The sequence below is a fragment of the Cnephaeus nilssonii genome, assembly GCF_951640355.1.
Source record: "Cnephaeus nilssonii genome assembly, chromosome: 2".
Taxonomy (NCBI): Eukaryota; Metazoa; Chordata; class Mammalia; order Chiroptera; family Vespertilionidae; genus Cnephaeus; species Cnephaeus nilssonii.
The window spans coordinates 69,648,448-69,674,470 of record NC_137073.1 but is presented as its reverse complement, the minus strand read 5'-3'; the positions used below and the strand labels follow the sequence as shown (position 1 = coordinate 69,674,470).

At 38.0% G+C, this 26,023-nt stretch overlaps 1 protein-coding gene across 1 annotated transcript in view; it reads right to left on the bottom strand.

Moving 5' to 3' along the window:
- HAPLN1 (hyaluronan and proteoglycan link protein 1) overlaps positions 1–26,023 on the bottom strand; it is a 71,532-nt gene that overhangs the window by 8,860 nt on the left and 36,649 nt on the right. Inside the window, exons 2-3 of the mRNA XM_079795659.1 lie at positions 17,526–17,651; positions 1,284–1,655 (exon numbers count right to left, since the gene is read on the bottom strand). Coding sequence (XP_079651785.1) covers positions 1,284–1,655; positions 17,526–17,625 — 472 coding nt within the window. The 5' untranslated portion in view covers positions 17,626–17,651. The remainder of the gene's footprint in view (positions 1–1,283; positions 1,656–17,525; positions 17,652–26,023) is intronic.

Below are 26,023 nucleotides of genomic sequence, written 5' to 3'. Positions count from 1 at the left end.
AATTCATCCTAGTTGTTTGCAAATATCAATTTGTTAGACGTGTGAAAGGTTTTCATACCTTGGTACATGTAGAAACTAAAGTAAATTTCAATAACTCCATAAAGTAAATATATTTAGTAATAAAAAGGCAGAGACCAGGCAGCATAGTTTTTACCTTCCTCTATGCCTCTCATAGTGCCTAGTAGTGCTGTGTACATATGTAAAATTATTTTTCTATTTCTGAAAGTCCTCAGATTATATTTTTGTGTATTTGGGCTCAATTTCAACAATGTTCATGGATATTAATTTGAATTAATAAAAACTGAAAACACAAGGTGGCATTTGATCAGGAGCCAAGAACTACAGATAAAAGAGACGATTAGGTCATAAAAATGCACTTTACTGCATCATGTAATTTATTAGATAAGTAAAGCTAATAATTCTCCATACATGTGATGGGGTCCTAAGGGCTTCAGAAGTTAGATCTTCAGTGATGGGCTAGTGGACCAAACACATACTTTCCCAAAGGCACAAATCCATCCTAGGATGCAAAAGGAGCTTCTAACAAGCACACACTTATAGTTTATGTGCATACAGAAAGAAGTTATTCTATCAATGCAGCCAAAATTTATCCTCCAGTGGAAAGAAACTCTGAAATTCATGAATATAAGAAATCTTGAGATACGTGAGAAACCAGTGAGCTTCCCTACTGGTGGGGCATTTAGAGTGTGTGTGGGCTTTGGGCAGAGGGGACACAGGATGATGACAAGAACACTTTTTATTATTTAGCTTTATATACATTTTTGTTTTTGAATCTACTGAATGTATTATATGTATAAAATTTTACCTTATTGTTAAATTAAGTTTTCACAGTTACTTTAAAGAATACAATTGCATGTACTTCAGTTAGTAGATATCCTTTACAAAACTGGTCATTATTTTGAAACTAAGATAATTTTAGAAGTATAATAAAAAAAGTATCAAATCGGAATTTCTTAATAATTATGTAATGAGATTTAAATTTTGAATAGCATAAGGCAGTTTCTGAATATTATTAATTCAGTTATACCGCACATTTCTCCTACGTGCAAATGGCTTCGATTTTGCACATAACCACTGTGTGTACATTTCAAATATGGAAGTTGGAGTCATAGACAGACAATAAAATGCAAAAGAATTGAAAAATATTCTATGAATGGACTTTTGGTTTCTCACATCATCATTATGGTAAGCACTGGTCATGAAAAACAAAGAGTAATGATTAATTATAATTTCTAAGTTTGACATGATTTATAGATACTTACCTTGTAAATCTAATGATACCACAGCAGTATCATCTTCTAATCCTTCAATCACCTCACACTTATATTTCCCATAATCCTCCAGGGTGAGGTCTGTGATCACCAGGGAAGCATCGTTATCACTGCCTCCTTTCAGAAACACTCTCCCCTGGTAGCCTCCGTAGGCTTTCTTGTGGTATCCCATGGAAACAAAAACGTCCACTTCCTTGAGGTAATCTGAAGTGAGCTTGGTCCACTTAATGCGGATTTTGTGGGTTCCTGAGCCAAATGCCGTAGGGTCTCGAAAAAATTTACATGGCAGAGTAACATTGCCACCTCTATGTGAGAACACCTTGGCTTGTTCTGCTTCCACAAGTAGATGGGGGCCATTTTCGGCTGTAATTGAAAAAAGAAAGAAAAGAACAATTAATATGCTTTCAGACACTTTTATGAAATGAAATATGCTACCGATACAGGGTATCTGATGAACAGCGACATTGGGTGATAAGCTTCTTTGCATTGTTGAACAGTAGTCTCTCTGAACCACCTAGAAAGGTACCTCTGATACTTAGAGGGCATAAAGTAGCTATGTCTTTTAAACCATTGCAAAAAGAAAAAATGTGCACTATAATCACTAAGAAATATTGGGTATAAAGCTCCAGAGTCATCTGAAGTTTGGTGATTTCATAATAAATTTTATTTTTTACACTTAAATATAAAAATGTAGAAACAAGATGAAGAGAAATGACAAAGTACCATGGCTATTTCATCAATATAAACCAAAAATTTTGTAGGCAAACTTTTCTCTTCATAGCTGAGCTATCTAATACAATAAATCTGTATTGCATTTATGGAAAAAGTATAAAACAACATGATTAACTTTTATTATACTTCTGGCCAAAGAACTTAGATAGCCTCACATATGGCCTCTATTCAAATATAGACCCGTGATTAAAATGCCATTCTGGAGCATTTTAAGCAGCGTGTACATATTTTATTTTCACAAAAGGTATTTTTAGCAAAGGCTTTATAAAACCTCCAGATTTTGAAATATATTCCTCAAAACTTGAATGTTAAAGGTGTATCCAAAGTTATACTTATTTTCCGATTAAGCAAATAATTACTTCTTTATTCCCTTAAATCTCCTTCTACTCCCTCTCTCTTTGTTTCCTGCTATTTCTTACTTAACAGTTATCTTATCACATCCACCTTTCATTTCCTTGCCCTTTTGCTTTCCTCATCCCTCCTCCAAGGACTTTATTGCCTTCCAGAGAGTACTGCAGAGTTCTAAGCTTGCCAAGTCAGCAGGCCTGCGGTTCTCCAGAGAGCCGGCTGTTATTTTCAGATCTTGGCTTTCTCTGGGGTTTCCCCTGGTTAGCTCATTGTGCTTCTGACCTTGACAAGGTCTCTTGGGGATGTGCAAGATTTGAAAATGAGAAAGTGATATAAGAACTCCTGGAAACACAAAGCTTCTCATCTGCACACAGCTTTCAAAGGCTGCCAACACTGCCTTTCATGTAGCCCTTCCTGCCTTAGGCAGGTAGGTACTGAGTAACTTTTGGCCATGAATCATTTAAGATACACAAGATACCATGAAGAGTAGCCACGCATCTCCGGGCAGATCTCAAAACGTATTCAATGGCATACATAGGATTCATATTTTAAAATATAAAAGTGTACAAAAATAGATACTATGGTTTTATTTTTTATCATATAGCAAACAGAATTATGTAATATTGAAAAATAAACATAATTTCATGTATAAGCCAGCCCCAATCCTCAGAAACTGAAAAGCCATCAATAATCCCACTTTGAATAGATTAAAAAAAGGAGAGGACAATTGTTTAATTAAAATGAATCAGATCATTAAGCATTTCCTTTAGATTCTATTTTTTATCTTCTTATTTTAGGACCACAGAATTATACGAGATGAAAGGTAAATCTATCCCACTCTATCCTACATATAATTTCCCCCCTACAATAGCCCCAATGACTGCATCCAAGTTCCACCTGAATCTCTCTAAAGTCTTCTTTCTGGGAGGAGGAAAAAAAGTTGTTGACTAAGTTTGCTTAGTTATGTCTGAGGGCCACAGGGAGCATCTCCCCAGACCTTGGGAGGACACTTGGGAGTTGGGCCTTCTCCTGCAGGGACTTGAGTTTAGACATGACACACAGCTACAGGAGGTTGCCATTTCCACCCTGGTGGGTGTGGATCAATTGATTGAACATCATCCTGTGCCCTGAGAGGTCACTGGTTCAATTCTGGATCAGAGCACATGCCTGGGTTGTGGGCTCTATCCCCAGTAGGGGGCGTGCAGGAGAAAGCATATCGATGTTTCTCTCATCCATGTTTTCTCTCTCTCCCTTCCTCAATAAAAATATATTTTAAAAAAGAGGTTGTAGTTTCATGATTCTTCTAAGCTTTGTAAAGTCAAAACTAATGCCCAAATGCGCTGGAATAGGGGTATTACAGTAGTTAGGCACAGGGCTTTAATGTGATAAAGACCTTGTTCTAGCTTCATCTCCTTAATTTACTGGGTGTGTAGCCTTGAGCACGTTCTGCAACCTCTAAATCCCAATTTTATTGTATGTGAATTAGGGGTAGTAATATCTACTATGTAGTAGACACATAAAGCACTTAAAATAATGGCTGACCCAAAGTGTCCACTCACTGCTAACTTCCTACTGCATATCTTTCCCACAATATTTCTCAAATATGACACTGCCTGATACTGGGAAAATTTTGGCATATATTAACCTATATTGTAATTTACTTACACATTTTTGATCCATGTGGAGTAAAAAATATACAAAATACCACCTGCATTATACAGGAAACTTGGAAATTATTGTGTGGTTTAGCATAATCATAAGGTGTTCCAGAATGAATACAAGATCTGAGTGTTTATAAATTAAAGAGTTAAAGCAAAGATCAAACTCTCGTGCAAAGGACTGAGACTTCTAATTTTTTTCTGTGGTTAACTGTAAATCATCTTGTAGTATTTTAGAAGTATAAGCTCCTGGTTTTTTTTTAGGCACTGTTTATTTTACTCCAGCATTGTGAGTAGATGGTGACTTTGTGCTATAATATTGAGAACTGAGCAGACACCAACAATCCACTGGCTTTCCACAAAACAATGTTTCTAACCAGCCAGAGTGTACAAATGTCTACCATTTTTATTTTTATCTTTTGGGGGGCTAGGTGTTGAGGTAATAGATGCCAGAAATCTCTGACTGAAATTCAAAGAACCCCAAGAAAGATGTGTAAACTGTAACATATTGAGTAACTGAGAGCCATGTTCATTAACCTAAACTCCTGACTTCACCTGTTGAGAATATCATATTTTGTTAGTTTGTTTGTTCTTAGATGATCCACAATGCAAATTATAGAGCATTGAAAGTGGATGGGGACTGGCCTGTTGCAGAACAGGTGAGATGCAGGCATGAGCACTGGCCAGTGAGTCAGGAGCTCTGGGTTCCATTGCAGGCTCTACCAGGATTTAGCTATTTGAGTGACAGATCTATGTCATGAGGACATTGAGTTTAAGATTCTTATCAGGCTTGCTATGGCAAGCTGTCATGATAGTGACCAGCCAGGAAACACATTAAGCTGGAGAGGAAGAGGGAAGGCACAAAGAGCAGAAAGGGGACTGAGTGCTGATGACAAACTTTCGCTGTCTTGCCTAGAGGAAGTCTTGAATCTGATCATTGGATGCAAAATCCTGGACCACTTAAATTTATGTTTAAATCAAAACTGTTTGATCAACATGCAGTTGCAAAGCAAATATAATGTAAAAGATAAAATTAAACCTTGATAATCAGAAAGAGTATTGCTTGTTTTCCTTTTAAAAAAATATATGTAATAAATATAATAAAACTAAGAAGCTTACATGTGCTTATTTGGGGGGTTTCAATTTTCCTTAAGTTCAATTTGTAAGTTACATAAGTTTCCTATTTCTATTAGTGAGTTTCAATGACACTGACTTGAAAGTTTTGATGCCCTTCAAAGACCACAGTTGTCTGCAGGGAAAACAGCAGGACCTCGTTATTATTTTACAAATTCTGTGAAATCCAGAGGACGCCGTTCAGTTTCACCAAATTATAAAAGCATTGGCATGACCAAAGGACTGCTCTTTGTATTGCTTTTTAATTTAGGTGAAGTCTTTCAAATAGAAAAGAAAAAAAACACAAGTAGCTGCAGAAAAACAATTTAGAAATATGGTATTGGGTTATTTATTGTTATCAGTTTTATTAAAAAAATTATCTCTCTTTTTTTGTTTTTGGCCATTCCTTGCCAAAAAATGCAAAGGTAACAGAAAGAGGAGAAGGTGCTACAGATCAAAGTTTTCTTTTCAAAATAAATTATGGATTTGGAACTAACCCATCTTGATTGGTTACTTTCTCACTGGTGTATAGATGAAGTAGCCTACAGATTTTTGGACTTCCTAGACCAATAAAATGTAAAAAAAGAAAAACAAAATATTGGGGAATATAATATGGCTGAATAAGGTACTAAACTAGGACATTAAAAATACCCCCCTCTACCACCATCATCTGAATTTTTTTATTGTGGAAAAATATACATAGCATTTGCCATTTTAGCATTTTAAAGTGTAGATTTCAATGGCATTAGTTACTTTCACCATGTTGTGCAACTACCCCCACTCCCTATTTCCAAAATTTTTCATCACACCAAACAGAAAGCTAATTCCTCCCTGATATTCCAAACTGGGAGGTGGAGACTCAACTGCCAGCTTCATAATGAGTCATTTGAAAAAACTGCACAGGTTTTAAAAACAGTTCCTTATTTTCGTGACATCTGTTATCACTGTGGTGGGTTTGGACGTGTAAGACTAACACTTTGGAAGCTGTTACTTTCATTAGGGTAGCCAAAGCTGCCCGAGGATAAGCAGCCAGAATGGATTTGTGTCCTAACTGCGGTGCTTGCCACCGTCTACTGAAAACAATCCCTCGGCCTCCTTCTCCACACCTTGTTCACATTGTTCCTCTCACAGCAGCCTAATGCCTGGCACGCGCTAGTGTCTGTGACCGAAATCGACCAGTGTGCCTAGAGCCTGTGCTTCGTTGTAGCATTAGACATGGACACCTACTATTGCTTTATGCAATTACTAGTAGCTAGCTCTCAAAAATTAAATATAGGTGTTAAATACAATATTTAAGCAGAATGACTAATTTAGACATTGGTCTCTCATTGTACCTTACACATTACATTTGAGTAGGTAAGTACATAAGAAGACAAAATGGAGTATCTTACTCATTAAACTTAAACGGTTTATAATTATTTTGTTTACCTCAGATTGGAATGAATCTAATTTTTCCTGAAGTTGCTCACCTGGAGTGAGAAGCTCCCATCATTTCGCTATAATTCTGATGCGTCTGGTCAGCTTTGCATTGGAAACTTTTATAAGAGTCCTCTTTCTGGTCCTAGCTCTGCCCAACCCCTACCTCCATCCAGCCTTTACTGTCCTTTGGTGTGTGTGTCTTTTTGTTTTTGCTTTTCTAAAAAAATATATTTTTATTGATTTCAAAGAGGAAGGGAGAGGGAAAGAGAGATAGAAACATTAACAATGAGAGAGAATCATTGGCCACCTCCTACATGCCCCCAACTGGGGATCTAGCCCCCAACCTGGGCATGTGCCCTGACCAGGAATCTAGCCATGACCTCCTGGTTCATAGGTTGACACTCAACCACTGAGCCACCTGGCTGGGCTTTACTGTCCTTTTGGAGAGCTGATTACTTTTAATTTGTCACAGACAGAGCTTTAGTTTCTTCTCCAGCTATTCCTGAATGCAAAGGACTTTAAGGCGCTCTAGGACCCAGTGCTTCAGGAAGGGCTGACCTGAAGGGGGCAGGAGAGGAGCTTTAATGAGGATCCAATTTGCCCTTTGCCCTCAACTACTTGACTTGAGTTTGAGACCTTCTTGGATTTGTCCTTAGCCTATCTTTGCTTTCATCGGAAGTTCAAACTCTGCCCTAAGAATATGTGGTGCTCCCACCATTTGTATATATATATATATATATAAAGGTATATCTGCATAAACTCTATCTGAAAGGATTTACCAGAAACTAATAACCTCGGTAGCCTATAGAAAAGTGAGGTAAATGTCTCCTTGAAGCAAGTATGTCAAACTCAAAGGCTAACACGGGCCAAATAAACGAGGCATGCGGCCCGTGGACCGTGAATTTGACATGCTTGCCTTAGAGGAATCTTGGGAGAGTTTCACAGTGTATACTTGCACATTTTTGAAATTGTGAACCATATGAATGTATCACCTATGCACAAACTAAATGAAAACGGTATGAAAAGAAATTAAATAGTTTAGGGAATTTAACAAACAAACAAACCTTATCCGAGTATCTCTAGAAAAGATACTTAAGCTGGTGACAAAATTGCTATATATTGTCATTATTGAAGGAGTATATATTTGCAGAAGACCTATTGATATGTTAATACAATGCTATCTTTAAATATGTCTTTAAAACATGAAAAATTTATCTCATATTCCTTGTTCCTTAAAGATGCTATTGCCAAACGTCCTCGCTGTTGTCTAGTTTTGAACTATAAAGGAAAAGCCCAATGCTGAAAATGGGATAAGTGAAGTTTGCTCTTTGCTGGAAAGTGCTCACTGCTGTTTTTCACCATCTGTGACCTTGCCTTTGGTCTCACAGTAAGAATTTACTTCTCTCCTCCACCCCACCCCCTACCCCTACCTTTTCTCTAGCCATGGTAGAGTCTTTGTGCCCTGCTGTTTCCCTTCAATCTACAGCTGAACCAAATTGCCTAGAATTGTGTTTTTACAACTTCTTTAAGTGGCATACGTCCTTTCAGTCAAGACCTTCATCATTTGACCTGATGTGCCATGAAGCATCCTCTTAGGTATTGACCATATCCATCTTCCTTCCTTGCGTTAAGCTAAATTGTTTCTCTAATGGGAAATTACCCAACACCAAGATATAGTATTGTTTTGGATGATGGTGACCACAAATGTATACCATGTTATTATTATATCCAAGTTTCAGAGTAAAAAAATAAGGATAAATGCTATCATTATTTTAGAGCCTAGAGGTTGATCTATGGCAATATTAAAAAATTCAGGAACAGTGAAACTTTTTCTCCCCAAAGGATATTTTAGACAAACCTTTGCAATATAAATGTGACAAAAGGTGAGCTTCTCTGCTTGAAATGTGCATCAAGAGTCCTCCTCTCCCCCAATAGCTCTTGGGGGTCAATTGAACACAGTTTAATAAAAATCACTGTGCTGAGATACAAACTTGAAACTCTGTTAATATCCTGAAAAAATTTTTTTTCTTAATTCTCTTTCTGTACCAGAAGTAGAATAAGTGAGTTTAGCTCTGTTCTGCTGATTAAGTTCTATGTGAGTTTTTATCTTTTCACATTCATTATTATTTCATCTGTTTTTTAACAGCGAGTGCTTATTGGTTAAGTAAATACTCTATGTCCCTTACATTGTGTTACTTAACCTCTCTGTGCTTCAGTTTCCTCATCAGCAAAATAGAGTTAAGCCACCTTCTTCCCAGGATCCCAGTGAGAGTTAAATGAGGTCATATGTTGAGCACTTCCTCCTGCCTGGCATACCATGAGTGCCCGGAAAAGCTGGCTCTGACTAACAAAGAGTCACTGAGTGTCCAAAGTGTGGCAGGTGCGCAACAGCTTCTACCTCCACGTGGCCTTCTTTACCTGTGCTCCTTCAGAGACACTTCCTAGAAGCTACTGGTTCTGAGAAAGCCTCATCTTATCAACGCTTGATGATTCCCTAAATACATTGGTTCTCACCAGGACAAGAGTGCATTTCAGGACCACCAACTAAGAAGCCTTTACAAGAAATCTATCTGAATCTGTATATCAAACTTCTTCCTGCTGCCTCTTGAGTTTCCTTGGGGGTTCCAGACAGTCATCATTGGGGGATGGGGTGGAATGTGTTTACACAGCTGCCACCCCACCCCTGCCTCATTCCTCTAACTCCTCTGAAGAATCACCATGGTGACCTGTAGGAAAAATTTCTCCCAGGTCCAAGACCAAGATCTTTTTTAATTTTTATTTAATTTTAATTTTTAAAAATATATTTCTTTATTGATTTCAGAGAGGAAGTGAGAAGGAAAGAGAGATAAAAACATCAATGATGAGCGAGAATCATTGATCGGCTGCCTCCTGCACACCCCCTACTGGGGATGGAGCCCGCAACCCAGGCATGTGCCCTTGGCCGGAATCAAACCCAGGACCCTTCAGTCTGCAGGCTGACGCTCTATCCACTGAACCAAGCCAGCTAGGGCAAGATCTTTTTTTAATAGTGATTTGATTTCTTTTGGAACATAATTATATTAATTGAATGGAATAAAATGAGGGCCAATTTACCCACTGCTTTACTTTAAAGGTTCTAAGAACAGGGAGATGGAGGCTGTATGGCTCCTGTGCGAGAGGAGCACAAGAGCTGGCCTGCCTGAGCTTGAATCTCAGCTTCACTGCATAATAACCGTATACCTGCTGCAAGTGACTGAACCTGTCTCAACTTCAGTGAAGATAGCCACCTTTATCCAGTGTTGCGGGGAGGACTGAAAGAGATGACTCAGGTAATGCACTTTCCATTGTGCATCACACTGTAATGTAAGTATATTAATATTATTGCCACGGCTATGTCCAGCACAACTTGTCCCAGAACTAGAGATAATCTTAGTGTTTTTGTCAACTCAGAGTTGTTTGTTTTGGTTAATTTTCAGAAGTTACATTGATCCATGTTATCAAATTTTTATGAATAAAGAAATAGATTTAATTCTTATTATTTTAGACTTAGAATAAGCAAATTGGGTTAGCATGGCTATAAATAGATTAAGGAATGCATTACAGGAAAATAAATTGGAAAATGAAATTTGAACATTTTACTAACATGGTGGATGACATTCTTAATATAAACATACTTTGCAGGATTTTAACTATACTCGAGGCTTGTTTCCAAAGGTATGGGGAAACCAAAACATTAGCATGAGTCATTCTTCTTCATTAAGTTGTAATTAACCACACAGCCCTTAATTATTGGAAATGTCTTCATGTGGTAGAAGGGTGGATCTCAAATCTACTTGTCTCCACTCAGACCACTTCCACTTTGTGGTGAAGTATAAGGTCAAGCTATCTGTAATTTGCAGAAAGGACACTGTTGGTTTTATACACTGATATAGTTAATGTCTTCATTTAGTATAAAATATATCAAAATAATACTGTCACAGAGTCAATCCTGGAGGCAAAGGGATCTTGTGATTCTTTATTTAATAAACAATCATGAATTGATGGCGTTCAATGTGCCGGGTATTAAATTTAGTGCTCAAATAAAATGAAAGGTAAGTCAAACACAAATGTCCAGGTGGGCAAGGCTGAGGGAGTGGATAGAGCACCACAGTCCTGAGGACAGCAGGGAGTGGGAAGGACATGCCCATTCTAATGCATGAACTGGCTCCCACTGATGTTGTCCAATGGGAATGCAGGCTGAAAGATAGCGCATCTTTGAATTTTTCAACAGACAAAAGAAGTACAGGTTTTAATGTTTAAAAAAATCCCCTATTTTAAAATGTATGCAACTAACTTAGACTTTGGGAAAAAAATTATATGAGGGAAAATGGCCACACATCAGTGATGAGGATTCTGACTTGGAGAACATTTGCATCTGGGAACCTACACACCCTCCTTTTGCTCACCTGTTGCTGCTGCGGGTCTCCAGATCTCAGACCAGGGTCATCTCCTGGCCTCTATCTGCATTTCCTTCTTCCCCAGGTGATCTTGTCTAGTCCCATGGCTACAAATACCACTTTTGTGCTAATGATTCCAAACTTTCTAGTAGTACATTTTTCCTGAACATAAAACCTAGTAAATCCAACTGCCTGCTGGTCATAAATTACATGTCCAATAGATAACTTGAGTCCCCCCTCCTTTGCCCAGATCTGTTCTCCCAATCTTCCTCAATTTAGTTTATGCCCAGCAACAACTTACCGAAATTGTATATCAATCTACAATCATTTCATTCCTTGACTTTTCTATTTATAACCATTGTGTATGTGTATATAGGTATAACTATATGTGTACCTATCTAGTGTAGCAGCTATATAGTTGAAGAAAGATATTACCATGTTTGACTTATATCCATAATTTAAAGATACTGCTTTTTTTTAATGCTTCTGTTTAAGGTAATAGCATATAATGTTATCTTCTCTCTATAGAATTTCATAATTTCCTTATAGTAGTTATCATAGTCAATAGTTTTAAATCCACAGAAATTTCTGTCTCTCACTAGACTATAAGCTCAAAGAAGACAAAGCCATGTGTTCTGTTCATCATTTCATCCCCAATGGCCATGTATAAAAGGTGCTTGCTCTAGACTGAATGTTTATTCCCCTCCCCCCACCACTAGCAAACTCATTTGTTGAAACCTGATCCCCAATGTGAAGACATTTGAAGGTGGGGCCTTTGGGAGATGGTTAGTTCATGAGGGTGGAACCCTTGAATATAGGATTAGTACCCTTATAGAAGAGACCTGGGAGAGATCCCTTGTCCCCCTCAGTGATTTGAGGACACAGAGAAAAAAATGACAATATATGAACTAGGGAGCCAGCTCTCACTAGATACTGAATCTGCCAGCACCATATTTTTTGGAGTTCTCAACCTCCAAAACTGGGAGAAATAAATGTCTGTTGTTTATTAGCCACCCAGTATATGGTATTTTGCTATAACAGCATGAATAAGTGTATGTGTGCAGTATGTGAGTATTTTTACATATGTACATAATTGCCTATATATACATTTTTCTTCTGGACTCCTTTATTATATTTGTATGGTGATATTCTTAGTCTGACCAAATGATAAGCCTGTATTCAATGTAGTAGGTTCTTCTGACATTTTTGGTTTCATGTCCTATAGTAAAAGAGATTTTAGAATTAGTTATCTAATACGATGTTGCTAATTCTTATGAGTTCATGATGAAATTCTGATACTGTATAGCTAATATTTTCTAGATAGAATTATTAACACTGCATATATTTATCTAAATGCCATTTGGAAAATATACTTGATATTTGTGAATTTTGCATTTGTGGCTGCAAATAGCATACTCTGTCTTAAAAAGACAAAATGAATTAATTTAACTTTTCATAATAGACTCATAGAATCCAAATGAGTTTTAAGTGGAAGAGAGAAAATTAAGCCAGAGTAGCCCTTATCTACTTCTCCCATTAAACTTTGGCTCAGTGTATGGCTTGTGATCATACATTGTTAAATTCACTCCACTTCTTTTGATCCACTCTGCACCACCAGATCCCGACTCTGCAGATATTACATAAGGAACAAGATAGCATTGCAGTGACCAAGTATAAAATGACTGCTCTTCAAAGCTGCATGCACACATTAGAAAGATTGCTGTGTCCTGCCTCTGATGGACCCTCACGGAGCATAAGATGCTGTGTGCAGTGTGGGAGCCATGCATACGACCAATTGCCCAATCTCATAATCCTCTTCTTCATCTGCTGCCTCTCATTCTATGAATTGAAACTACTTCCCTGACATTTGGAAAGACTGATTAGAATTTAATTAGGAATAATACCTGGATCTTGGTCCTGGACTTATTCAATAAACATGTACTGACCACCTACTATGTGCCAGGTACTGATTTAGGTGACTTGGATGCATTAGACATCTCTGTCCTTGTGAAGCTGAACTTGAGATGGACACAAATTATTATGTAAAATAGTTAAAGTCATTAGCCAATGCTACAGAGAAAAGAAATGTGAGAGAGATTGGGGTCCATAAGAGAAGGAGAGTGCAATAGTCAGGGAAAATTCATTGAGAAGGTGAGAAATCAGCCCATACTTGAAGAGGGGAAAGGATTAGCCAAGTTCCTCATTAGCCATGCTACCTGGGACAAGAAATATAAAATCTCCGGGTCTTGATTTCTTTATTTGTACAATGGGATATTGATCTAGATATCATATATTGAAGTCATCTTAAGTCCTTAAATTCTCTAACTATGGTTTAGCTTTTATCAGCATTATAATGAAAGCAGTCATCTAGTTAATGTTCATTAAGCCTACACAATATGTCATTGCATTGCTAAATGCCATGGATGCCACAGGATTTAAGAAATGCTTATTATGATAATGTTAATTTGGATGTATTCCATTACACTCATCCATTTATTCAACAAACATATATATATTAAGTGCCTACTATGTGCCAGATACAACGACACAATTGTGGTGTTAAAAATCTGACCATCTGATGGGGAAAGGGAGCTATTTTAACTAACCCATGCTAAGCAGGGAGAGAGGAGTTATTTGAGACACACAGGATAAAGGAGCCAACCCCCTGGATGGGGAATGTCCACTTCTGTCAAGGATTCTAGATACACATTATTTTTCTACCCAGAGAGATAAACTTCTGACAATGCTTCCCGTAAAAACTATTACTGTTTTATCTTTTGAGAAAGTGACAGCACATTTTACTTATTAAATAGAGGGCAACAATTTTACTCTTGTTATTTTAAAACCATTTTTAAAATTATAAAAGAACAACATTTAGCTTATCTGCGTTCACCTAGTAAGTCTATTAAAGGAAAGTTACTTAAGTTTGAAAAGCTTCTGTGTTTACAAGGAAAGTAAAAGCACCAGATAATATTTAATGCTATTGGGGGAAATTTTAATTTGTGAAACTAAAGAGGACAAAGAAGGCAACTTATAAAACGTTTACTTCATTAGAACTAAGATTCTGTTAGCAAATAAGTTTGAAAAGCCTGAGATTTTCCACCAACCTTTGTGCCTCCTTTTCCATGTCAGTGAGGAAGTAACAAACATGATGATGATAATAATCATCATCTATTGAGAGTTTATTGTGTGTCAGACTCAGTAGTAAGCACTTATCCAAATATTATCCAAATATTAGCTAATTTAATTCTTACAAAGCCCTACGGAATACATGGTGATTATGCCCAATTTTATAGATGAGGGGAAGGAAACTTGAAGAAATTAATTGTCCCATATCTAAAGTCAGTAAGTGGCATTGGGGGGAAAACTCTCAAACTTGTCAGAAGACTGCATTTGACCACCAGAGGAAGGAAGCATTGGCTCTCTGACCTGAATATGGTCCAGCAGTTTTGCATTCACTATTTTGCTTTTTACATTGTTTCATGGGCAAATGGTCATATGATTTCTCTGGTGTCTATGTAAATGTCTCCTTAAAAACAGTGTTTAAAAACGTATTATTCCTTATCTTTGAACATCTACTGGTAATTAAAAGTATACAGAAGGAGTTTTTGGACCTCATCCAAGTATTTATTTAAAAGACACTTTTGTGTGATTTGGTACTCCATATAAAATTCTTCCTGATGGTCTCAAGTTTCAAAGGAGTTAGAAGTTGTTTGACTAGGCATATCAGGAAACGAGGGATGTAATGCATTAGTTGAAAGTGTTATAGAGACAGTATTAGCAGCAGCTATCTCTTCCTGTAGCTATATTTTAAGAAATTACTATCTTCTACATTGGGAACTACATTAGCAGACTCCATGGACAAGTAAAGCTTGCTTTCTTGTGTAACCAAACAGCTTCAATAAAAAAGTTAAAAGGCATGAATGAGTATATGCGCATTTTTATCAAAGGCTGTGTCTTTCTTCGTGGGAAACTGGGAGAGTTTCCTTTTTCATAACCAGACACATGCTTTTCATCAGAAACACTGCACAGGGTTCTATACTTGCATTTTCTTTCCTGGTAATTCCACTTTTTTAAAAAGAAAAAGCCAGATTAAATGTTTTGTTCCCATATATCTATAGACTCTCCCATAACAAATTTGGAAGGAAGCTTTCAAAAAATAATTAGGTAACTCTTATGCCTGAGACTCAAGAACGTACTATCAAAGTGTTGAACATCTTCATCAAGCAGCTTAGGAGACTTTGGGAATAATGTGCATATTGCCCTGGTGTCATTTGGGCCTGGGAATACAAACATAGAAATTTAATGAAAATTGGGAGATAGAAAAGGTGTTTTTGCAGTAATGCGAACTCTGAACAATTTCCTATCACCGAGAGGAGCCCATCCTGCTTATCAGTACAATTCAGGAATTTGAAAGCCAGATTTACTAATTTAGTCATCTGACTACAAAAGCCTTATAAAATTTTATGAGGGATTAAGCTCCTTTAAATTCCTCTTGGGCCATGTTTGATAAATAAAAGTTTAAATATGAGAAACTACTATAGTTTGACAAATAAGAGTTTAAATATGAGAAACTAGTATTTCAAGTAAGGAATGCAGATTATCTGCTGTAATGATTCTCTCGTGTGCTATACATTTTATTTTTTGCATTGTAAATGACAACCGGAATTATGTCAGGACACTTGGAGGTGTTTCTCTGGAGGACTGAAGATATGAATGTTCAACCTAAATGCTATCATAAAGGAAAAAGAAAACTCTTTTATTAGATGAAAAATAACAAGAACAGGTATTTGGAGCAATTTTAACATAAATTAAGATGTATGGACATAGCATCATAATCCTGATTCAAATGACATTTCAGTATAGGTTTCTACAAGCAAAAGGTAGGCTGTCTAGTTTTATTACTTGAAAGTTGTGAGTAACTTTCTAAGAATATGAATTTACAATGAAAATGAACTATCAAGTTATTTTTTTAAATGGGTAGTGTATGCAATAATCTGGATAATTCTGATACCTCATGTCAGAAATTCCTTTGCACTAAATTCCAGCAGAGCATATGGGATGGAAAGGCTGGGGCCACAGAAGTTTTCCTCACTGACCAAACTCAAGTCTAATTTAAAGGCTCCCCAGGAGTAATTTTTAAAATGTTAATACACTCCCAAAATAATACCTTCATACTCTGGGTGTACTTTAGACTAATGGTTTGTACATAGTTCATAATATAACAGATATCTGTCTAATAATAACTTGAAACCACAGCTAAAGTTAATTTTACATCAGCTTTAAACCTGCTATTGTTAATCATGACTCAGTATTAACCTTTTGGCTGAACTGAATTCTGTGACTAGATGTTAAAAAGATGTTGTTCCTCATCAGAAATCTCTCTGTGTAAATATAGCGTCTGGGAAACAGCTTTGATTCCTCTACTGTATACATTAGAAAACAGCTGAGTCAGCAGCTTGCATAGTAAGATTTATGATTATATAATTCCTTTTCACAGTCCAGTGAAAAACATAAAGCTGTTGGAAGCAAAAAGAACTGAAAGAGATATGTCTAAAACAGCAAGCTATTGTCAAATTCAGAACTCTATTTGTGTAGTCATAATATGTACAGGAAAATGCTTCTAGCCAGACTTACACTATCATTTGACCTTCACAACTCATACTTTGCAGCAATGGATGCAATTTTCTGAGACTACACTTTTGACCTTGAAGATATAACTTGATGTTTTATGTCTCTTAGCAAACTTATAATGCTTCTGGTCCCCAAACTGAGTTCATCTAAAATTAATGTCATCATATGTTTAAACTGTTAAATCCTGTCATTCTTCTTTTAATTATTCAGCATACAAGGGCAAAGAGAGAAGCAGCAGCTCCTTTAGAACTATCTTTTCCTTATTGCATAAGTCTCTTAGCTTTCTGAGTGCAGGATGTCCCTCATCTGAAGCTGGGACTGAGGAAATAGCTGCATTGTACTGCAGCCCCAAATCTTGCTACAGCTCTAAGGCCGAGGATTCAGCTGAGCTGAACAGAAACATGCAGAGGCAATATACTGGTCAATCGGAGCTAAATATTCACCAAAGGAGATTATAATGGGGTGAGTTACTTTCTCCTGAAGCTTAGCTTGTCTGACTTTCATTTTCACATTGTTTTTCCTAATGCTTACTCTAGCAGCATGACCTTACATCGTAAGTTTTACTTCCTATTTCTCTCCCCACACCCCCATCCCTTTTGCCTTGCACTGAAATAAACTTTATGTCCTCTGTTCCACTTACAAGAAAGATAGCAACTGTACTAAAAAGCCTGGAACAATTACATCAATTCCCTGTAGCTGGACATTCATAAGCCATCCCAATTTAATTGTCCCCAATTCTTAACTCCACTGTAATGCTCTCGCATTCAAAAGCCAGGAAGCATGTTCACCAATTAGCAGAAAGGAAAAGAAAAAGTCAGTGCAGCAGAACTAATGAAGAAACACAAACCCAGCATCTCAACTCTAAGTAACTTGAAATTCGTTTGACGTTCGTAAGAGAACCTGTGTTTTCTTACCTTGGATGTGAATAACTCTGCCATGATCTAGAGTGTAGTTGTCTGAAGGATGATCAGCCCAGCAGATGGAAATCAGCACCAGAAGGAGTAGGCTCTTCATCTTTCCAGCCCCAAGAATCTTCTTCACTGTGAGAGCATCACACACAAATGCTTGTGAGATTTGGAGCTTTGGAGTGTTGCACTGCACAACTTATTGCCGCCTTATCATCACAGAATGGGTCTGTAAAAATGTTTAACCCGATCTGTTCAGAAAGTTTCTGTAGCTGTCTTTGGGAGCCGAAGACTGCAGCTTTGAACAATTTCAGTTTCCCTCATGTAGCCAGAGTCCAAATAGTGTTTAACTCTATCTTTGCAGAATTGTAAAATTTAAGACAGTGTAGTTTTGATAATAGAGTGCTATAGCAAGTTACAGAGATATGTGGTCAGGATATAACAGACTTTAAAAAAAGCTGTTTAAACATCTGAATTGGAAGTACACGTTAATAAAACAATTTTATATATATCTGGATATTTATCACTGAGTGTTAAACCAGGGCAAATAGAGAATATTTACATGAAACTAGACATCATTCATTTTCCATGTGGCTTCCTAAGCAGGTTAGATCTGCTTGTTCTAAATGGAAAAGAGGACCAAAAAAAAAAGCCTGATTAAGCAGAAGCAGCACTTTTGTTACAGATTCAGTTACCACCTTAAACACTGCTTGGGTCTAGGGTGACTAGATGAAAATTGTGGACAAACTAGGTTAGATTTGTGCGTGCTACCACTGCAGTCATCCTGATTGATTTTTCATTCATTTCTGCCTAAAATGCTGACGCACCATCTTCGAGTGCCAGGTAGGGTCTCTGCAGTCAGCAGAGCCACAGCTGCAGGGAAGGTCCCTGCCAGGCAATTAGGCAAATGAAGAGCTGAAACAGACAGCGGGGAGCAGCTCTGGTCCTGAGTGAGAGGCAGAGCCGTCACCTGGCTGTCCTCTACTGCAAGACTGATGGATACAAGAGGACACAATCCACCCCCCAAACTTTGTCATGGGAAGGACCAAAAAAGTCATTCCAAGTGATACAAACCTTATGACCTTTGCAGTTTCTGCAGGGCAAAAAAGTCAGTGTAGCTGCTCTGTTTTAGTGTGGTAGCAGAGGCAAATATTAACAAGGGCTTCCTTTTTCTCTCGTGCACACAGCAGCCTTCACAATGCCTGGCTATTTTTAAATCTGAAATTGCACAGTACTGGCTTCTGCCACTAATTTGTTTTTTCCAGGAAAGTCTGACTCCCTGGAATTATTAAAGAGCCCTGAGCCTGTTCCTTGAGGTCCTTGCAGGCCAGCCTCTGCTCCGGAGCCCAAGGCACTGTCCGCAAAGTTCCCGAGTTTCTCTTGGGACCACAACCTCTCTGCTGTCTCCCCTCTAAAAACTGGCATTGTTGTGATGCTTAGGGCTTCAGTTTTTCATGTTTGCTTTAACCCTTTTCTTTTTCCTCATTGTGCAGCAGAAAGAAGATTGTGGGCGAGCAAACTGAGAAACTTACTTTTCCAGGAAACGAAGTGTCACCTTTAAAATTCTACCTGATTTACTCATATTGTCAGAAGTTCACTACTGGCTTATGCCTCTGAGGATTTTTTTGGGGGGGAAATGATTATTTTTGACGCTACTGACTTTTGTCCATGGAATACGATTAATAAATATTATCTGTTTTCAGACCAGAACATGCTTTGGGTGAACAAATATAATAAAGGTGACTCTTTTGGAATTGAAATATAATTGGGACAATTATATACACAAACATAAAATAATGAGCAAACCAGCACAAATTTATATATCTCCTTTAATTCCATACCAAAGTATTAAAATGTATACCACTAAGTGCTCATTTCATTGAGTTAAGGTATTAACTGTCCAAGGGTCTAATTAAATATGCAAGCATGGGAGTATCCTAATATATAAAAACACCGGGTCCATCATGACCGGAGGCTGGACCAACCAGAAATCAGTCCTGCAGTCAGTGCTGGGTTGCTGTGGTGACTGCTGAGGGGGCTGTGAATCAGGCCCGGAGAAAGGCCTGAAGAGAGAAGCAGGGTCTGATCCATAGTCTGTGTGGCAGCTGTTGATCAGCACTTGCCTCTCTCTTTCTCTTTGGGCCGTGCCTCCATTTCTCTCCAGGCCTCCACCGGGGCTGCTGATCAGCCCTGCCTTTCTGATCAGGCCCCATTGATAGACCCAGAGGTGCTGACTGGCATAGAAACTGACCAATCAGAACCAAATCTGGGTGAAGTGTGAGGAGCCAATGGCTGCCTAGGAGACGGAGCTTTTGACACTGACTGGCATAGAAACCCACCAATCAGAACCAAATCTGGGTCAACTGTGAGGAGACAATGGCTGCCTACGAGGTGGAGCTTTTGATGCTGACTGGCATAGAAACCGACCAATCAGAACCAAATTGGCCAGCAGGGGAGGGAAGTTGAGGGTGAGATCAGGCCTGCAGGGGAGGGCCATTGAGGGCGAGATCAGGCCAGCAGGAAAGGGTAGTTGGGGGCAACCAGGCTGGCAGGGGAGGGCAGTTGGGGGCGAGATCAGGCTGGCAAGGGAGGGCAGTTAGGGGTGATCAGGCAGGCAGAGGCAGTTGGGGGTGAGATCAGGCTGGCAGGCGAGAGCAGTTGGGGGTGAGATCAGGCAGGCAGTCAGAGGCAATTAGGGGCCATCAGGCAGGCAGGCAGAGGGGTTAGGGGTGATCAGGCAGGCAGGCAGGTAAGCGGTTAGGAGTCAGCGGTCCCAGATTGCAAGAGGGATGTCTGATTGGAGAGGGTGCAAGCTGGGCTGAGGGAACCCTCCCTCCATGCATGAATTTCGTGCACCAGGCCACTAGTAAATAATAATAGTATCTACTTTTAACTGAATATCTACTATTTGCCAAGTGCAATCTGTGCTAAGCATTGTGCATACAATGGCTCATGCAATCTGTGTAATACCATGAGACAGATATTTTCATTTTCCCTGACACACTTTCTTGCTGAAGGTCATACATTTAGTAAGCAGCGTTTATATTTGCTTCCAAGCAAAAGCAATACCCACATTGTGTTGTGCTTATTTTCCCAAAAAAAGAAACTTAACTTGTTATTTGTTTTATTGCCATTTTAAATTTAGGCTCTTTAACTTGAACCTACTATGATTTTAAAATATTGACTTGTGTTATAGTGAATACAAGCTTTTTTTTTTAGACTTACATGTAAGAAGTCAGATGGCACTTTGCTTAGCATGATTGTGCCCTGCCTTGCTTATGTCACCACCTTGGTGCCATGAGCACTTCCTTGGTGGCTCATTGTGTGCGCACACATGTGCATTCACACACACACACACCATCCTCGGTTTTAAAAAGCTGAGGATATTGCACATCTTCAGTGATCTGTGATTAGAATAGAGGCATATATCAGCGAACACTACCAAGTACCCCACTGCCATTAATACACACGAGGTAGGAAAGAGTGTAAATTATCTTTGCCATCCTGGCAACATAACAACTGTCTCACCAAAAGATAGGAAACTAGAAAATTGAACTTTAAGAACACAATCTTCAGCCCTGGCTGGTGTGGTTTCAGTTGGTTGGGCATCATCATGTGCACCATAAAGGTTGCCAGTCTGATTCCAGGTCAGGGCACATGCCCGGGTTGCAGGCTAGATTGAAGTTTTGCTCTCACAACGATGTTTCTCTCTCTCTCTCTCTCTCTCTCTCTCTCTCTCTCTCTCTCTCTCTCTCTCTCCTCCTTTCCTCTCTCTCTAAAAATCAATAAAAATATCTTTTAAAAAATTGCCAAAGAGAATTTAAAAGGGGGCAATTTAAAGGACTAGAAATTTTGAAATCTCATATATATATGTTTTCAAGTTATTTTATTCTACATTGCTTATGTGGTATGTGCTAAGATTTCACACAGAACAAAAAATAAGGTTACTAGTTTACTTTTAAAAGAGATTATACAAACAACGGGTGGCTAAATATGAGGCTTTGCATCTATTATTTAACATTATTGTGTTAGATAATGGATAAATAAGCCCAAGTGAAAGGCATGCATACTTTTTCCTGTGCCCGGAGAGCTAATGTTGCACATTTCCATGCTAGGCACTGTCCTTGAAGTCTCACACATTCAACTGTTATTTCTTAGAACAACTCAGTTGAAGTAATTATATTAGCACACACCTTTCAAGGTTCTAGAAACTTTAGAGCAGTAAAGTCCCCAGCATGGAAAGCGAGGAGCTTGGAGTCTGGGCAGTGTTCCCCAGAGCCTGCACTCTGCACCCCCTTTGTCTTGTGTACCCTGAGGAATGTCACCAGCTCTCATGTCTTTTTCAAAGCTTCACTCACACAAGCTCTAATGCCCCCCTCATCCCTCTTCACCAGCTGTGGGTGTGTAGCACTGATCACAACCCTGTTTGCACAAGACACCAGTGAATTTAAGTCCCACGGTTTTCCTCACTGCACGCCTGGCACCCAGCACTGTCCTGTGGGCCAAGAGGAAGGATGAATGGGCGGACCAGTTACAAGAACTAAACGAGCCAAAACTGAGGGAGATTTTACTCCATTTAAAGATTACACGTTTTATTATATGGAGGATCAAGAAGAGCTACTTTTTCCTCCATAAAGGGTATAATGACATAAACCTGTTTTAATTTAATGCTTGAAATTTAGTTTTAAAAATTATGAGAATTAATGTAAAGTTTTCTGGAAATTGAAGGAGCAAAGAAACCACAAAATCTTAAACAGAAGAATCTTATTTGACAGAATTATTTTAAAATAGATGGAATCTTCTCCTCCTTGATATATTTTAAGTCTGATCTACTTACAGGCAGAAGAGGGACTATGACCAGTTTTTCCTAAAAGCTGGTCAGTGGTGCAGTGAAATGGACAAAACAATGACAAAAAACTGCAAAATGTACTTTTCCATCGGGTTAAATTAACTCAATTTTTAAAAAGTGTTCTTTTTTTCCTAAAGTTACTTTTCTTGCTGTCTTGCTGTTAGAAAGGCCTTTATTTCATAGAATTATAAATTTTAGACTTTTCAAATTATAGATTATTTTATCCTTTTTTCTTTAATGGCAAGCTTATGTTGAGTCATTGATTGCTTTGTTGCTGTTGGTTAGCTCTGTTTTCTGTTTTAACTCTACAGGTATGTACAATCCAGAAGTCAGGCCACTGACCCAAATGATGGCCAAAGGCCTCAGACTAATGATGCATTTGAATTGCCCAGTGTGTGCAGGACAACTGGATCTTTACGTAAGCCCCAGGATATACTCACACAATGGCGAAGAATGCAGACCTGCTTGGACTATACCCAATGCTCAAGAGAGAAGCCACGATTGAAAAAAAAAATCTTTGTTCAACTATACAACAATAGGTCTGCTCAGGGAGTCAGTCTATATAAACTTCAAGTGAAGGTAGCACTCTCCCTGTCATCTTGCATTGTTCTATCGAAGTGCAAACTACTGAAGCAACTAAAGAGCACTTATGATACCCTGAATAAGATGTCCAGCCATAGTCGTCATGGTGACCTCCTAATCTGGCCCGGTCAGTCTATTGCTTCCCTGTCCTGGGCATGATCCTTTGGCTACCTGAGAAGCTGGAAAAAGTCCTAGATCAGGAAGAAGAAAACACAAGTTCTACTCTGGGTCTCATATCCATTACATCAGGTCTCAATGTCGTCACCCAAGAAATAGTAATAATAATAATAAATTCTCCCCAGGGTGAAAAGTATTTTCAAAAAAGTATAAAAACTAAATAAACTATTGTTCTCGAGCTGGCATGACCCACCTCAAACCTGACTAATTTTTGTGAATAAACATAAGAAAAATAGCAACCTAAAGATAACTTCATCTTAGAGGCAGGTGAGTTCTAAAAGTGTAGGAGTGAGTGTAGGTGTCAAAGCAAAGTATGGGTCCTGGAGCAGAAGAAATGCCAGGAAACTTGTTAAAAAAGAAAATTATTGGACCATGCCCACGATCTCTTGAATCAGAAAGTAGGGGTGGGGTCTATTGATCAGTATTTCACAAGCCCCACCCTCCCTTAGACGATTCTGACAGACTCAAATTTGAGAACCACTGGTCAAAGCCTTTAGGAATGGTGGTGGAGCCCTAGCCAGTTTGGCTCAGTGGATAGAGCATGAGCCTGCAGACCAAAGGGTCCTGGGTTCAATTCTGGTCAAGGGCAAGTACCTCAGTTGCAGGCTCCTCTGTCTTTCCCTTTCTCTTCTATTCTCTCTAAAAATCAATGGAAAAATATCCTTGGGTGAGGTTTTAAAAAAATAAAAGAATGGTGGTGGACAGAGACTTGACTTGGGGTGGTGAGCACCCAATACAGTATACAGTGTTGTAGAATTGTGCACCTGAAACCTGTATAATTTTGTTGACCAGTGACATCCAAAAAAAATTTAATAAAAAGAAAAAAATTTTACCAGGTGTTTTTCATCTGCAATGGAGCTTTGGAAAGTCCATAAATCCCTGGAAATAATGTTTGCCTATGTTCATTTTTCTTCCCTAATTTTCCTTATTTTTTCTACAGTGCACATGTGTTTATTTTTTAAACTGTTACATTAAAACACTGGAAATAAATGCACAAAACATGCTAATTATTTTATTAAAATATCAGACAGATGGATACTTTCCTCTTATTTTATAAACTTTTCATAATATTGCTATGTTTATAAAACTAAAAATGCAGAAAACTAGGCAATTCAATGTGTAACAATTTCCATCCAAAAATGGCTAACGATTGGAAAAATATATTTGGCATTAAAAAAAGGTTATTTGCCATGATTTATATTCTCTAAGTTTGGTATGACCGTCACATTACTGAAACAGTCTTAGACACTTTCTGAGTCTCTCTGGACTTTTGACAATTCAGCATGTCTCATGTTGAGGTTCCCTCAATGCTTCAGTTCTGGGTCCATTGCTGCTCTCTAAAAACAATGTGGTGGAAAGTGGATAAGGATGGAGTGAAAAAGAAGAATTTATAGAGGAGATATTAAGAGAGGTAAATAAAGAGGAAGAAAAGGCCACTCAAAAATAAGAAGAAGGGCAATAAAAAAGTAGCAAAGGAATAGTAAAGGGAATATTTGGCACACTGTCTCTGAGTTTGAGGAAATAAAAATGCCACAAGAAAATGAGTACTGTATTATAATTCCCAGAACCAAGAATGTCCTAAGATGGCTTCTCTAAGAAAGATTACATTCTCTAAGATTTGTAATATAACCTACAATTACCACCGAAGTACACATTAGCCACTTGTATGGAAACTGCTTAGGTCATTTCAAAATGACCACTTTTTTTCAGTATCACTTTATTGTAGATATTTCTACTATTCATATGGTTTCTTTCCTACTTTAAAGTCTCAGAAGTATCAACAAGTCATAGATTTGTGCCATGGAGGTAAAACTTAAGAGGTTAAATCTAGGATCCTCATGATTATCAGAACAAACATTTTTAAATGTATGAGTCATTTTTTTCTCTCTTCCTCCTCTGCATTTTGTAATTAGCCCATTTTCTTTTCACCCCCCTCCTCAAATTTTCCATCCTTCTATTTTTTCTCTTATATTTCTATTTCTCCATTCATTGTATATAAATCTGACTCATTCACTCTTCATTTTTTTCCTTATGTATTGTTATATTTATTACATTATTTGATATTTGACATGATCACATGATTCATCATCTGAACCAGGGCACCGAGTGAACAGGAGAATATTTATAACTAGATGGGAAAATAGTAACATGTAAATTGAGGCTGTCCCAGGGAGGTGGGGAGCTATGCAGTGGGTATAATGGAGGAAAGGAAGAATTCAGTTTTATTTCTTGATCTGCCACTTTCTAGTTGTAGACTGTGAAAGAAGCTACCCAACTGCTTCAAGTTCAAATTTTTCATCCATCAACTGGAATATTTGATGACAAACGTCAAAGCCTTACACATATTAGTTCTTCTTTTTATTTTATTTTATTTATTTTTTATTATTTTATTGGAGATATCAGGCCCTCCCTTCTATTCCTATTGAGTTTTAGGACTGTACTCTTCAGCAAAACTTTCCTGGATTTTTAAAAGGATAATAACAATAATGTTTGTTTAAGTAGCATTTCTATTCAATTTGCTCCTGGCTGGTTATTCATCACCAGCTCTCTCTTAGAGAATATTGATACAGTTTAGGACAAACTCTGCAACCCTTCACTTAATCAAAGCACATTTAAGGGCTCCTTAGTGGTGGTGTTTGAATATCGATGGTGTAGGGGGAAAACAGTGCATATACTAGAACATACGAAGTGCAGGACTTACTTAGACTGTTTTTTGTTTTTTGTTTTTGGGTAATTAATAGTCTGGCACTACTGAACAAATAAACAAATGAAACACATATAGCAGGATTCTGACATTCGTAGGTTATAAACTACATGAAAATCTATCCTAAAGGTGATGCTTAAGAGTTGTAAACATTTCATTCAACATTTATTTGCACACAATACCTTCAGTTGGAAT